The sequence below is a fragment of the Oncorhynchus tshawytscha genome, linkage group LG09 (assembly GCF_018296145.1).
Source record: "Oncorhynchus tshawytscha isolate Ot180627B linkage group LG09, Otsh_v2.0, whole genome shotgun sequence".
Lineage (NCBI taxonomy): Eukaryota > Metazoa > Chordata > Actinopteri > Salmoniformes > Salmonidae > Oncorhynchus > Oncorhynchus tshawytscha.
Window position 1 is genome coordinate 62226962 of NC_056437.1, and position 12636 is coordinate 62239597.

The 12636-nt window shown below is 42.2% G+C and overlaps 1 protein-coding gene and 1 long non-coding RNA gene across 2 annotated transcripts in view; both read left to right on the top strand.

The window, feature by feature from the left end:
- The window catches only part of LOC112246396 (BEN domain-containing protein 4-like), a 32440-nt gene that overhangs the window by 18327 nt on the left and 1477 nt on the right, over positions 1-12636 (top strand). Inside the window, 1 exon segment of the mRNA XM_042327862.1 lies at positions 10391-10631. Coding sequence (XP_042183796.1) covers positions 10391-10631 — 241 coding nt within the window.
- On the top strand, positions 1129-7272 carry LOC112246452. The gene is made up of 4 exons (XR_002952924.2): positions 1129-1451; positions 1970-2041; positions 5602-5722; positions 6808-7272. It is a non-coding gene; the product is annotated as an uncharacterized LOC112246452 (long non-coding RNA).

The window sequence follows — 12636 nt, forward strand, 5'->3', positions numbered from 1 at the left end:
AATTGGAGGCCACGGAAGGAGAGTTGTATGGCATTGAAGCTTGCCTGGAGGGTTGTTAACACAGTGTCCAAAGAAGGGCCGGAAGTATACAGAATGGTGTCGTCTGCGTAGAGGTGGATCAGAGACTCACCAGCAGCAAGAGCGACCTCATTGATGTATACAGAGAAGAGAGTCGGTCCAAGAATTGAACCCTGTGGCACCCCCATAGAGACTGCCAGAGGTCCGGACAGCAGACCCTCCGATTTGACGCACTGAACTCTATCAGAGAAGTAGTTGGTGAACCAGGCGAGGGAATCATTTGAGAAACCAAGGCTGTCGAGTCTGCCGATGAGGATGTGGTGATTGACAGAGTCGAAAGCCTTGGCCAGATCAATGAATACGGCTGCACAGTAATGTTTCTTATCGATGGCGGTTAAGATATCGTTTAGGACCTTGAGCGTGGCTGAGGTGCACCCATGACCAGCTCTGAAACCAGATTGCATAGCAGAGAAGGTATGGTGAGATTCGAAATGGTCGGTAATCTGTTTGTTGACTTGGCTTTCGAAGACCTTAGAAAGTCACGGTAGGATAGATATAGGTCTGTAGCAGTTTGGGTCAAGAGTGTCCCCCTTTGAAGAGGGGGATGACCGCAGCTGCTTTCCAATCTTTGGGAATCTCAGATGACACGAAAGAGAGGTTGAACAGGCTAGTAATAGGGGTGGCAACAATTTCGGCAGATAATTTTAGAAAGAAAGGGTCCAGATTGTCTAGCCCGGCTGATTTGTAGGGGTCCAGATTTTGCAGCTCTTTCAGAACATCAGCTGAATGGATTTGGGAGAAGGAGAAATGGGGAAGGCTTGGGCGAGTTGCTGTTGGGGGTGCAGTGCTGTTGACCGGGGTAGGAGTAGCCAGGTGGCCAGCCGTAGAAAAATGCTTATTGAAATTCTCAATGGAATCAGGTAAGAACAAATTCTTATTTACAAGGACAGCCTACTCCTTCCTCTTTCGTCAGGCGGTTCCCGCGTGCGGCAGCCGGGCATTATTTTGCTAAACCGTCCTGACAATGTGGTTTGTAAACCAACCGAATGTAATATAATTCTGGCCACATGTTGACTCAGTGGCGCTTCTCCATGCAGGATGTAGGACGTGGGAAGGGGGAGGGACGCACACTTTGTAAACAGGAATAGCTGCATCATCAGATTGTTGCTGGATAGATACTTTCATATCTAACATGCTGGCGATGCTATCTAATGTTAACGGGGCTAGCTACCCTTGTATCAGGATGCCTCGCTCCAGTCCGATTTGATTTATTTTACGACGTCAGCATGGCTTAACATGTGTTCTTTCGTTTTTGACCTCGACATTGTTGCTGGATAGATACTTTCATATCTAACATGCTAGCTAATGCTAACGACGCTAGCTCACCTCATATCTGGATGCCTCACTCGTGTTCCCGAGAGAGCAGCATACTGGTAAGTCAACGTTGCTTTCAAACTTTGTACTCATCTGTAAAGTTGTTTTACATGCAGTCAATACAAGCTAGATAGGTCGACATTTTGTTTAAAAGCCTGTTGTCATTCATTGGTTGTTTCTTTGGAGCTAGCTAAGCTATCACTAGCTAGCTATGTGGATAATAATGTGATGTATAACGTCAGTAGGCTACAGTAACATTACAGTATTACTGAATGACAACAATATAGCTTTGTTATTACTAGTTGGCAAGTTGGTTGATTGTGGGGTGCAGTAGGCTAGCGTCGTTGTTATTCGTCCCTTGACAAAATTATGTTATTTTTGACTTGGTAAAATAAGTTAATGGTTGTGTGCACTCTCACTATAAATAATTGTGTGGTTTGGTGGCAGATTTTCAAAGGAAAATAGACATACAGTATATCATCAGCAATTCTCAATCATGTGAGATACACAGCTAACCCATATTGAATTTCATTCATAAATGTAGACACTAATTATTGTTAATATTCCAATTTTCTAGGCCCTCCGTTCCCAAACCTGAAGCCCCCATGTTCCCGAGCAGGAAAGACCAGAAAAAAAGTGTTGGCTTAAGGTACAACTTCCTATTGAGGAAATGTAAGACAACTCAATGTCACATTTAGCATGGCTCAACATAGTTTGTTTTGTTTTTGACCTCGACATTGTGGCTGGATACTTTAATAGCTAACATGCTGCTAGCTAGCTAACCTCAAATTTGGAAGCCTCGTCAAATCAAACTGTATTTGCCACATGCGCCGAATACAACAAGTGTCGACTTTACCGTGAAATGCTTACTTACACGCCCTTAACCAACAGTGCAGTTCAAGAAGAAGAAAATATTTACCAAGTAGGCTAAAATGAACACAGTAAGAATAACGAGGCTATATACAGGGGGCACCAGTACTGAGTCAGTGTGCAGGGGTACAAGCTTGTTGAGGTAATCTGTACATCAAATCAAATTTTATTTGTCACATACACATGGTTAACAGATGTTAATGCGAGTGTAGCGAAATGCTTGTGCTTCTAGTTCCGACAATGCAGTAATAACCAACAAGTAATCTAGCTAACAATTCCAAAACTACTACCTTATAAACACAAGTGTAAGGGGATAAAGAAGATAGGTCAGTGGGGGTGAGGTGACAGCATAGGGAACAAACAAACAACAAGTAGCAGCAGTGTACAAGGGGGGGAAGGGGGGCATGACCGGTGATGATTTTTATGAATTGTTCAGCGGTCTAATGGCTTGGGGGTAGAAGCTGTTGAGGAGCCTTTTGGTCCTAGACGGCGCTCCGGTACCGCCTTGCCGTGCGGTAGCAGAGAGAACAGTCTATAACTTGGGTGACTGGAGTCTCTGACAATTTTATGGGCTTTCCTCAGACACTGCCTATTATATAGGTCCTGTATGGCAGGAAGCTTGGCCCCAGTGATGTACTGGGCCATTCGCACTACCTTCTGTAGTGCCTTACGGTCAGATACCGAGTAGTTGCCATAACAAGCGGTGATGCAACAGGTCAGGATGCTCTCGATGGTGCAGCTGTAGAACCTTTTGAGCCCCCTGTCCCCAGCGGGAAAGTCCAGGAAACAGTGTTGGCTTAAGGTACAACTTCCTATTGAGGAAATGTAAGACAACTCAATATATCATATTTAGACATGAATAGAAGCATATACAAGCAACCTATCAAATGTATAAAGCCCCTTTTTACATCAGCAGTTGTCACAAAGTGCTTAGACAGATACCCAGCCTAAAACCCCAAAGAGCAAGCAACGCAGACGTAGAATCACAGTGTCTAGGAAAAACTCCCCAGAAAGGCAGGAACCTAGGAAGAAACCTGGAGAGGAACCAGCCTCTGAGGGGTGGCCAGTCCTCTTCTGGCTGTGCTGGTGGAGATGATAAAAGAGTACAGCCATTTAGGCCAGATTATTCTTCAAGATGTTTAAATGTTCATAGATGACCAGCAGTGTCAAATAATAGAGGGTGCAATAGTTCAGCACCTCAGGAGTAAATTACAGTTGGCTCTTCATAGCTGAGCATTTAGAGCTTGAGACAGTAGGTCCGGTAGAGAGAGACAGGATCAAACAGCGGGTCTGGGACAAGGTAGTACCTCCGGTGAGCCTTGGGCAGGTCAGGGTTCCATAGCTGCAGACAGAAACAGCAGAGACTGGATCAGCAGCACGACCAGGTGGACTGGAGACAGGGAAAGCCAGGAGTTGTCAGGCCAGGTAGTCCTGGGGCATGGTCCTTGAGCTCATGTCCTGCATCCTTTATTGAACTTGAGTGTAGACTAAGCCCTAGAGGTGTGTAACTTCACATGATTTAGCCTACTTGTCATTCCAGATCTGAATATTTGATATCCTTTTTACTGTACACTGTTGATAGTATTTTTTTCCAAAGCTAATCACTGACTGTCCTACTACAAGGATGTGGTCAGGTTGATACTTCTAAGTCATAATAACACATCAGATTCCAAGGGCAAGTACAATGAGCAGTTGGGAAAATGAAGTCTGCTGCATGGGTTGTCAGATACACACACACACACACACACACACACACACACACACACAAACAAAGTTACTCTTCGGGTCCAGCGAAATTAAGGCAGTTATGCAATTTTAAAAACATTACAATACATTCACAACACATTAAATGTGTGCCCTCATGCCACTACTCTAATACCACATACAGTTGAAGTCGGAAGTTTACATACACCTCAGCCAAATACATTTAAACTCAGTTTTTCACAATTCCTGATATTTAATCCTAGTAAAAATTCCCTGTCTTAGGTCAGTTAGGATCACCACTTTATTTTAAGAATGTGAAATGTCAGAATAATAGTAGAGAGAATTATTTATTTCAGCTTTTATTTCTTTGATCACATTCCCAGTGGGTCAGAGGTTTACATACACTCAATTAGTATTTGGTATCATTGCTTTTAAGCATTGCCTTTAAATTGTTTAACGTGGGTCAAATGTATCGGGTAGCCTTCCACAAGCTTCCCACAATAAGTTAGCTGAATTTTGGCCCATTCCTCCTGACAGAGCAGGTGTAACGGAGTCAGGTTTGTAGGCCTCCTGGCTCGCACACGCTTTTTCAGTTCTGCCCACAAATTTTCTACAGTGTTGAGGTCAGGGCATTGTGGTGGCCACTCCAATACCTTGGCTTTGTTGTCCTTAAGCCATCTTCCCACAACTTTTGAAGTATGCTTGGGGTGTCTAATTGGAAGACCCATTTGGTCATTATGGACAAACAGTTCTATTTTTGTTTCATCAGACCAGAGGACATTTCTCCAAAAAGTATCATCTTTGTCCCCATGTGCAGTTGCAAACCGTAGTCTGGCTTTTTTATGCCAGTTTTGGAGCAGTGGCTTTTTCCTTGAGCGACCTTTTAGGTTATGTCGATTATAGGACTCGCTTTACTGTGGATATAGAGACTTTTGTACCTGTTTCCTCCAGCATCTTCACAAGGTCCTTTGCTGTTCTGGGATTGATTTGTACTTTTCGCACCAAAGTACGTTCATCTCTAGGAGACAGAACGCGTCTCCTTCTGGATCGGTATGACGGCTGCGTGGTCCCATGGTGTTTATACTTGCGTACTATTGTTTGTACAGATGAACGTGGTACCTTCAGGCATTTGGAGATTGCTCCCAAGGACGAACCAGACTTGTGGAGGTCTAAACTTGTTTTTCTGAGGACTTGGCTGATTTCTTTTGATTTTCCCATGATGTCAAGCAAAGAGGCACTGAGTTTGAAGGTAGGCCTTGAAACACGTCCACAGGTACACCTCCAATTGACTCAAATGAAGTCAATTAGCCTATCAGAAGCTTCTAAAGCCATGACATAATTTTTGGGAATTTTCCAAGCTGTTTAAAGGCACAGTTAACTTAGTGTATGTAAACTTCTGACCCACTGGAATTGTGATACAGTGAATTATAAGTGAAATAATCTGTCTGCAAACAATTGTTGGAAAAATGACCTGTGTCATGCATTAAGTAGATGTCCAAACCAGCTTGCCAAAACTATAGTTTGTTAACAAGAAATTTGTGGAGTGGTTGAAAAACGAGTTTTAATGACTCCAACCGAAGTGTTAGTGTGTAGTCAAGGCGTTGTCATAAAAATCATCTTGTGCCTATTTTTCAGATCTGCCAACCTGCTCGGTGGGTGACAGGTAACTGTCTTTCCACCAAGCTATTCCAGGCCTGGAGTGGCACGCTGGAACTTCCAGAGGCTTGTAGACCTGAAGCAGTGTGATGTGGTCCAGGTAATTATCAAACACACGTATACTCACTCAGTCACTCAATTTGTTTTGTTGTATAATTATTTTATCATGTCCACATAGCGGTTGTTTTGGTGGTGTCTGAGGTGGAATTGTGTTAGAGCTGTCAAATTCACAAGCGGCTCCTGGCATTATACCTAAAGCGGATATTGCCACAGAGTCGCATTAACATTAATCTCATGCAACCCTGTTTACAAGTTAGAACACTGGAATATGAGATGTAATCTACACCTCGATTAGGCTGATAGAAATCCCAATTATTGCTGCTTACCGATTTGACAGATCCAATGCAGTTACACCTCAGACATCACCAAAACTACAGCTATGTGGGTATCGGCTATCGACGGTTAACACTTGATCTGGTTGAATCTAGGCCTTACACTCATTCAGGCTATTTTACAGTGCCTTGCAAAACTATCCAATTGAGAATTTGTGATATGACTTAAAGATTGCTGTACATCAGCGGAACCCATCCAACTTGAAGGGTGGGGAAAAATAATGCCTCGAAGAATGGGCAAAATCCCAGTAGCTAGATGTGCCAAGCTTACAGAGACATACCCCAAGAGACTTGCAACTGTAATTGATGCAAAAGGTGGCTCTACAAAGTATTGACTTTGGGGGGGTGAATAGGTATGCACGCTTTCTGAGTTTTATGTTGTTTTTTAAAACTTATTTCTTGTTTGTTTCACACACAAAAATATTTTGCATCTTCAAAGTGGTAGGCATGTTGTGTAAATCAAATGACACAAACCCCCCAAAAATCAATTTTAATTCCAGGTTGTAAGGCAACAAAATAGGAAAAATGCCAAGAGGGGGTGAAAACTTTCGCAAGCCACTGTAGTTGTATGATTATTGTTAGTTAAGAAAATGGTGCCTCTCTCGTTTAGATCTGCCACCTCCAGCAGTTCAGCTGCAGTCCTCTGCTTTGGTATTTAATTTATCGGCTGCACCAGTTCCTATTACACAGGCCGTGGGGGGAGAAACTTTTAAGGATTCCCACCAACCAGATGTACACACAGACATGTTGTTGAGCAATATACTTACTGTCACTTTGTGCATTTCTCTTTCAGATCTGCCATGCACTCCTCCACTGCCTGACAGCCTCACCCAGAAGTGCATACATTGGGCCTATCAAGACTGACAAAGCAGAGATGGGTGGCTGACAAGGAAAAATAAAACATATACACACACACTCATTATCCACAAGGTAAATAAGTTGTAATTACTTGTTTATTTTATGTATGATCCATTTTATTTGAGGATTGAAGATATCTACTCCTATATATCCATGATCAATATCTGCATAATTACTCTAAATATCTATCAAATCAACGTGTGATTGATAATATTGTAAAATACTTGCTTATTAATGTGTACAGTTTTAGGAAATGTTGTGTGCTTCGTTGAAAAACATGCCTCGCTCTCTCACACACACATTAGACCCAATGTAAATAAATTGTAATAACTTGTTTATTTTGTCTATGCTCCATTTTATTTGAGGAAAATATCTGCAATAAAGTAGATTCACAGTTAAAGCAATGTCTTTGCTTTATTGGATATTTCTCAGAATACAATGTGTGACCAGAAGGAAGTTGGCAGACCTGAAACCATCTAGAGCTGAAAAATGGAGAGATGGGGGGGAGTGACCAGTAGTTACTGTGTTGTGATTGTTTAGTGTTTTATTTACTCTTTGAGTAAACCGTTTTTGATTGAACCGTGTCTCAAAAGTATCAGAAAAGGTCACCAAAATTTCAGGTACAGCTATACATGACTGGCCTGCCCACACGACACGGGGATTCTTTAGCTAAATTGACCAGTACTCTAGCCTCCCATCATACAGCGCCATATTTTCTGTTCCATCCAACAGAAACCCAGAGGGTTTTTTGTTTTTCTTGGAATAGAAACACCATAATATTAATAAAATTAATTAAGCAAAATTTCTTAAAATCATTCCCATATGGGTAGGTTGAACTTCTTACAATAAAATGTTTTAAATTCTGAAATACAGCCACTATTGAAGGCTATCAAATGCTTCTAAAAGATGCCCTCTGGTAGTCAAACTAGCACTAATGATACCAGTGGTTGACACTTAAATAACGTGCCATAGAATTCTGCGGCACCATGCAAGCTGCGCCGCAGTATGCTGCAACTTTTAAAGGACGAACCACTGTACACTGAACAAAAATATAAACACAACATGCAGTGTTTGTCCCATGTTTCATGAGCTGAAATAAAAGATCCCAGGCATTTTCCATACAAAATGCTTTCTCTTTTTTGTGCACCAAATGTGTTTATATGCCTTTTAGTGAGCATTTATCCTTTGCCAAGATAATCCATCCACCTAACAGGCGTGGCATATCAAGAAGCTGATTAAACAGCATTATCACTACATAGGTACACCTTGTGCTGGGGACAATAAAAGGCCACTCTAAAATGTGCAGATGTGTCACACAATACAATGACACAGATGTCTCAAATTGAGGGAGCGTGCAATTGGCATGCTGACTGCAGGAATGTCCACCAGTGCTGTTGCCAGACAATTTTATGTTAATTTCTCTACCGCTTCAGAGAATATGGCAGAACATCCAACCGGCCTCACAACCACAGACCATGTGTAACCCACTCCAGCCCTGGACCTCCACATCTGGCTTCTTCACCTGCAACCACCCACCCGGACAGCTGATGGAACTGGGTTTGCAAAACCGAAGAATTTCTGCACAAACTGTCAGAAACCATCTCAGGGAAGCTCATCTGTGTGCTCGTCGTCCTCACCAGGTTCTTGACCTGACTGCAGTTCGGCGTCGTAACCAACTTCAGCCGCAAATGCTCACCTTTGATGACCACTGGAAAAGTGTGCTCTTCTCCAGTTTCAACTGTCCTGGCAGATGGCAGACAGCGTGTATGGCGTCATGTGAGCGAGTAGTTTGCTGATGTCAATGTTGTGAACTTAGTGGTAGTGGGGCTATGGTATGGGCAGGCATAAACTACAGAAAAATAAGCATTTTATCGATGGAAATTTGAATGCAGGGACAATGTGACAATATCCTGAGACCCATTGTTGTGTCATTCATCTGCCGCCATCACCCTCATGCACAGCCCCAAGGATCTCTACACAATTCCTCGAAGCTGAAAATGGCCCTGTTCTTCCATGGCCTGCATACTCACCAGATGTCACCCATTAAGCCTGTTTGGGATGCTCTGGATCAACATGTATGACAGCGTGTTCCAGTTCCCGCCAATATCCAGCAACTTTGCACAGCCATTGAAGAGCAGTGGGACAACATTCCACAATCAACATCCTGATCAACAACTCTATGCAAAGGAGATGTGTCACGTTGCGTGAGGCAAATGGTAGTCACACCAGATACTGACTGGTTTTCTGATCCACGCCCCCTACCTTTTTTCCAATGTATCTGTGACCAACAGATGCATATCTGTATTCCCAGTCATGTGAAATTCATAGATTAGGGCCTAATGAATTTATTTAAATTGACTGATTTCCTTATATAAACTGTAACTCAGTAAAATATTTGAAATTGTTGCATGTTGCATTTATATTTTTGTTCATTGAGGGTTTGAGCATAGTTTGAAGGTAGGGAGGGGCACTTCCCCTTGCTGTTCCGTAGGCAAGCACCATGGTCTTGTAGTGGATGCGAGCTTCGACTGGAAGCCAGTGGAGTGTACGGAGGAACAGGGTAACATGGGAGAACTTGGTAAGGTTGAACACCAAATGGGCTGTAGCGTTTTGGATAAATTACAAGCAGGGAGACCAGTCAACGGAGAGTTGCAGTAGACCAGATGAGATATGACGAGTGTCTGGATTAGGACCTGCACCGCTTCTTGTGTGAGGAAAAAAAACTATTTAAATCATTTTAGAATAAGGCTGTAACATACCAAATGTGGAAAAAGTCAAGGGGTCTGAATTCTTTCGAATGCACTGTACTGTATATAGTATCAACCTAAAACTAGTGGCACAAGATGTGAATGTGCCATTCAAATCAGCTTCTCTAAACACCGCCTTTTCCTGGGAATTACTTAATGTTCTATTGGGCAATGGCTTTACAAATATTGGAATGTGTTATTGTTAGCTATATATCAGATGTGTAACACAAATAATGCTTTTGATTTAATTGAGAAATTGAAAAATATCATAGTTCTCCATTACACATTGAGCATGAAGTTAACGACCTTGTTCTAACGCGTGAATGACTGCACTTCTGAATGCTTTGAAAGCATGAATGCACTTTTCATTACCCTGCTAGGGTATTAGGGTTGGGGTCAATTTCATTTAAATGTAGTCAATTCAGGAAGTCAACTGTAATCCAATTCTAATTTTCCTTTTCCTTTCATTGCCTTTCAACGAGGAAAAAAATGGATAATAAATTTCAGTTGACTTCCTCAATTAGCTGAACTGAAATGGAATTGAACCCTAACCTGATGGCTCTATGGCAGCGTACTCAGAGCTCATAACTAAGTTGTACCATTCTCACCAGTACTGGATGGTGGCACTTTAAATGGGATAAGAAATGGAATGGAATCAAACACATGGTTTGATACCATTCCGTTCAACCCATTCGAGACATTATGCACCGTCCTCCCTTTACTAGCCTCCTGTCATCCTCACCCTCTTCCGTTCTTCGTACCCCTCCTCAGGGCAGTAAACAGCTCCTGGGGAACTACCCCCTCTTCTTCACCAACAAGCAGTGGGACGAGGCTGTCAACTCGTCCAAGAAGGACGGCCTGCGGCTGCTGCGCTACCTGATCCGCGTCGTCTTCACCGCGGATGAGCTCAAGTACTCGTGCGGCTTGGGAAAAAGGAAGCGCTCGGTTCACTCAGGAGAGCCTGGACCGGAGAGACAGCCCCTCAACCCTGTCAAAGTCACCTGCCTCAGAGGTACTGGTGTTATTTCTACTAAAGAGATGTGTACTAAAGCAACAGGTATGGTACAGGATCTTAATTTGAGCCAGTTTGCTACAGCAGGAAAATAATCCTGAACCAACAGGAAATGTGAATTATTATGTGGATTATGGACATTTTTGTAGGGGTTCATACAATTTTCATAAGGGAAAATCGAAGTGGAAATTACTTACTACTTATTACTACTTCAAAAGCCTTTTTAAACCTCAAATACAGTACAAGTTTAAAATGTCATGCACTGCAGGAAAGTTCTACTGCAACAGGTGAACAGATTAAGGTCCTACATCTGTATTAACCCTAAAAGCGCCAACAGGTTGTTGTTGTTTTTTTACCCCAAATTAGTAATAATTGCAGAGACAATGTCTGTTAAGCAGTGACACTTTTTATTTTATTAACCTTTTATTACACAATTAAATGGTTTAAATTAGCCAAAATAAGCATAATATTTATTTACGTGTGTCACACACATAAATAAAATCACACAATTCTAGTGAAATTTGATGTTGTATTTTTCATGTTTTGAACAGATTTCTTAAAATCAATTTCATCCATAGCCACTTGTTATGAACATTTGTCTGTTATTCATTTAAAAAATTGTGTTTCTGTGATAGTCAGAGGCGGAGAAACTGCCAATTGAGCTAATCTGACATACCGATACGACCTAAGAAGGCCACCATTATGGGCGATATAGGCAGAGATTGTGGATATAATGACGAAATGCTCATGTCTCCGCCCTAACAATGGCAGTCGTTGTCCACAAAGCCAGAAGGCAGGCAGGAGTAGGCAAGATCAGGTGGGAACATTGTAGCCAAAGAGAGGGCAAATACAGTTGAAGTCGGAAGTTTAAATACACTTAGGTTGGAGTCATTAAAACAACATTTTCAACAATAGTTTTGCAAATCAGTTAGGACATCTAGTTTGTGCATGACACAAGTCATTTTTCCAACAATTGTTTACAGACAGATTATTTCACTTATAATCACTGTATCACAATTCCAGTGGGTCAGAAGTTTAAATACACTAAGTTGCTGTGCCTTGAAACAGCTTGGAAAATTCCAGAAAATGATGTTATGGCTTTAGAAACATCTGACAGGCTAATTGTCATAATTTGAGTCAATTGGAGGTGTACCTGTGGATGTGTTTCAAGGCCTACCTTCAAACTCACTCAGTGCATCTTTGCTTGACATGGGAAAATCAAAAGAAATCAGTCAAGACCTCAGGAAAAAATTGTAGACCTCAACAAAGTCTGGCTTATCCTTGGGAGCAATTTCCAAACGCCTGAAGGTACCACGTTCATCTGTACAAACAATAGTACGGAAGTATAAACACCATGGGACCACGCAGCCGTCATAACGCTTAGGAAGGAGACACGTTCTGTCTCTTAGAGATAAACGTACTTTGGTGCGAAAAGTGCAAATCAATCCCAGAACAAAAGCAAAGGACCTTGTGGAGATGCTGGAGGAAACAGGTACAAAAGTCTCTATATCCACAGTAAAACGAGTACTATATCGACATAACCTGAAAGGCCGCTCAACAAGGAAGAAGCCACAGCTCCAAAACCGCATAAAAAAGCCAGACTACGGTTTGCAACTGCACATGGGGACAAAGATCGTACATTTTGGAGAAATGTCCTCTGGTCTGATGAAACAAAAATAGAACTGTTTGGCCATAATGACCATCGTTATGTTTAGACGAAAAAGGGGGAGGCTTGCAAGCCGAAGAACACCATCCCGACCGTGAAGCACGGGGGTGGCAGCATCATTTTGTGGGGGTGCTTTGCTGCAGAAGGGACTGGTGCACTTCACAAAATAGATGGCATCATGAGGTAGGAAACTTATGTGGATATATTGAAGCAACATCTCAAGACATCAGTCAGGAAGTTAAAGCTTGGTCATAAATGGGTCTTCCAAATGGACAATGACCGCAAGCGTACTTCCAAAGTTGTGGCAAAATGGCTTAAGGACAACAAATTCAAGGTATT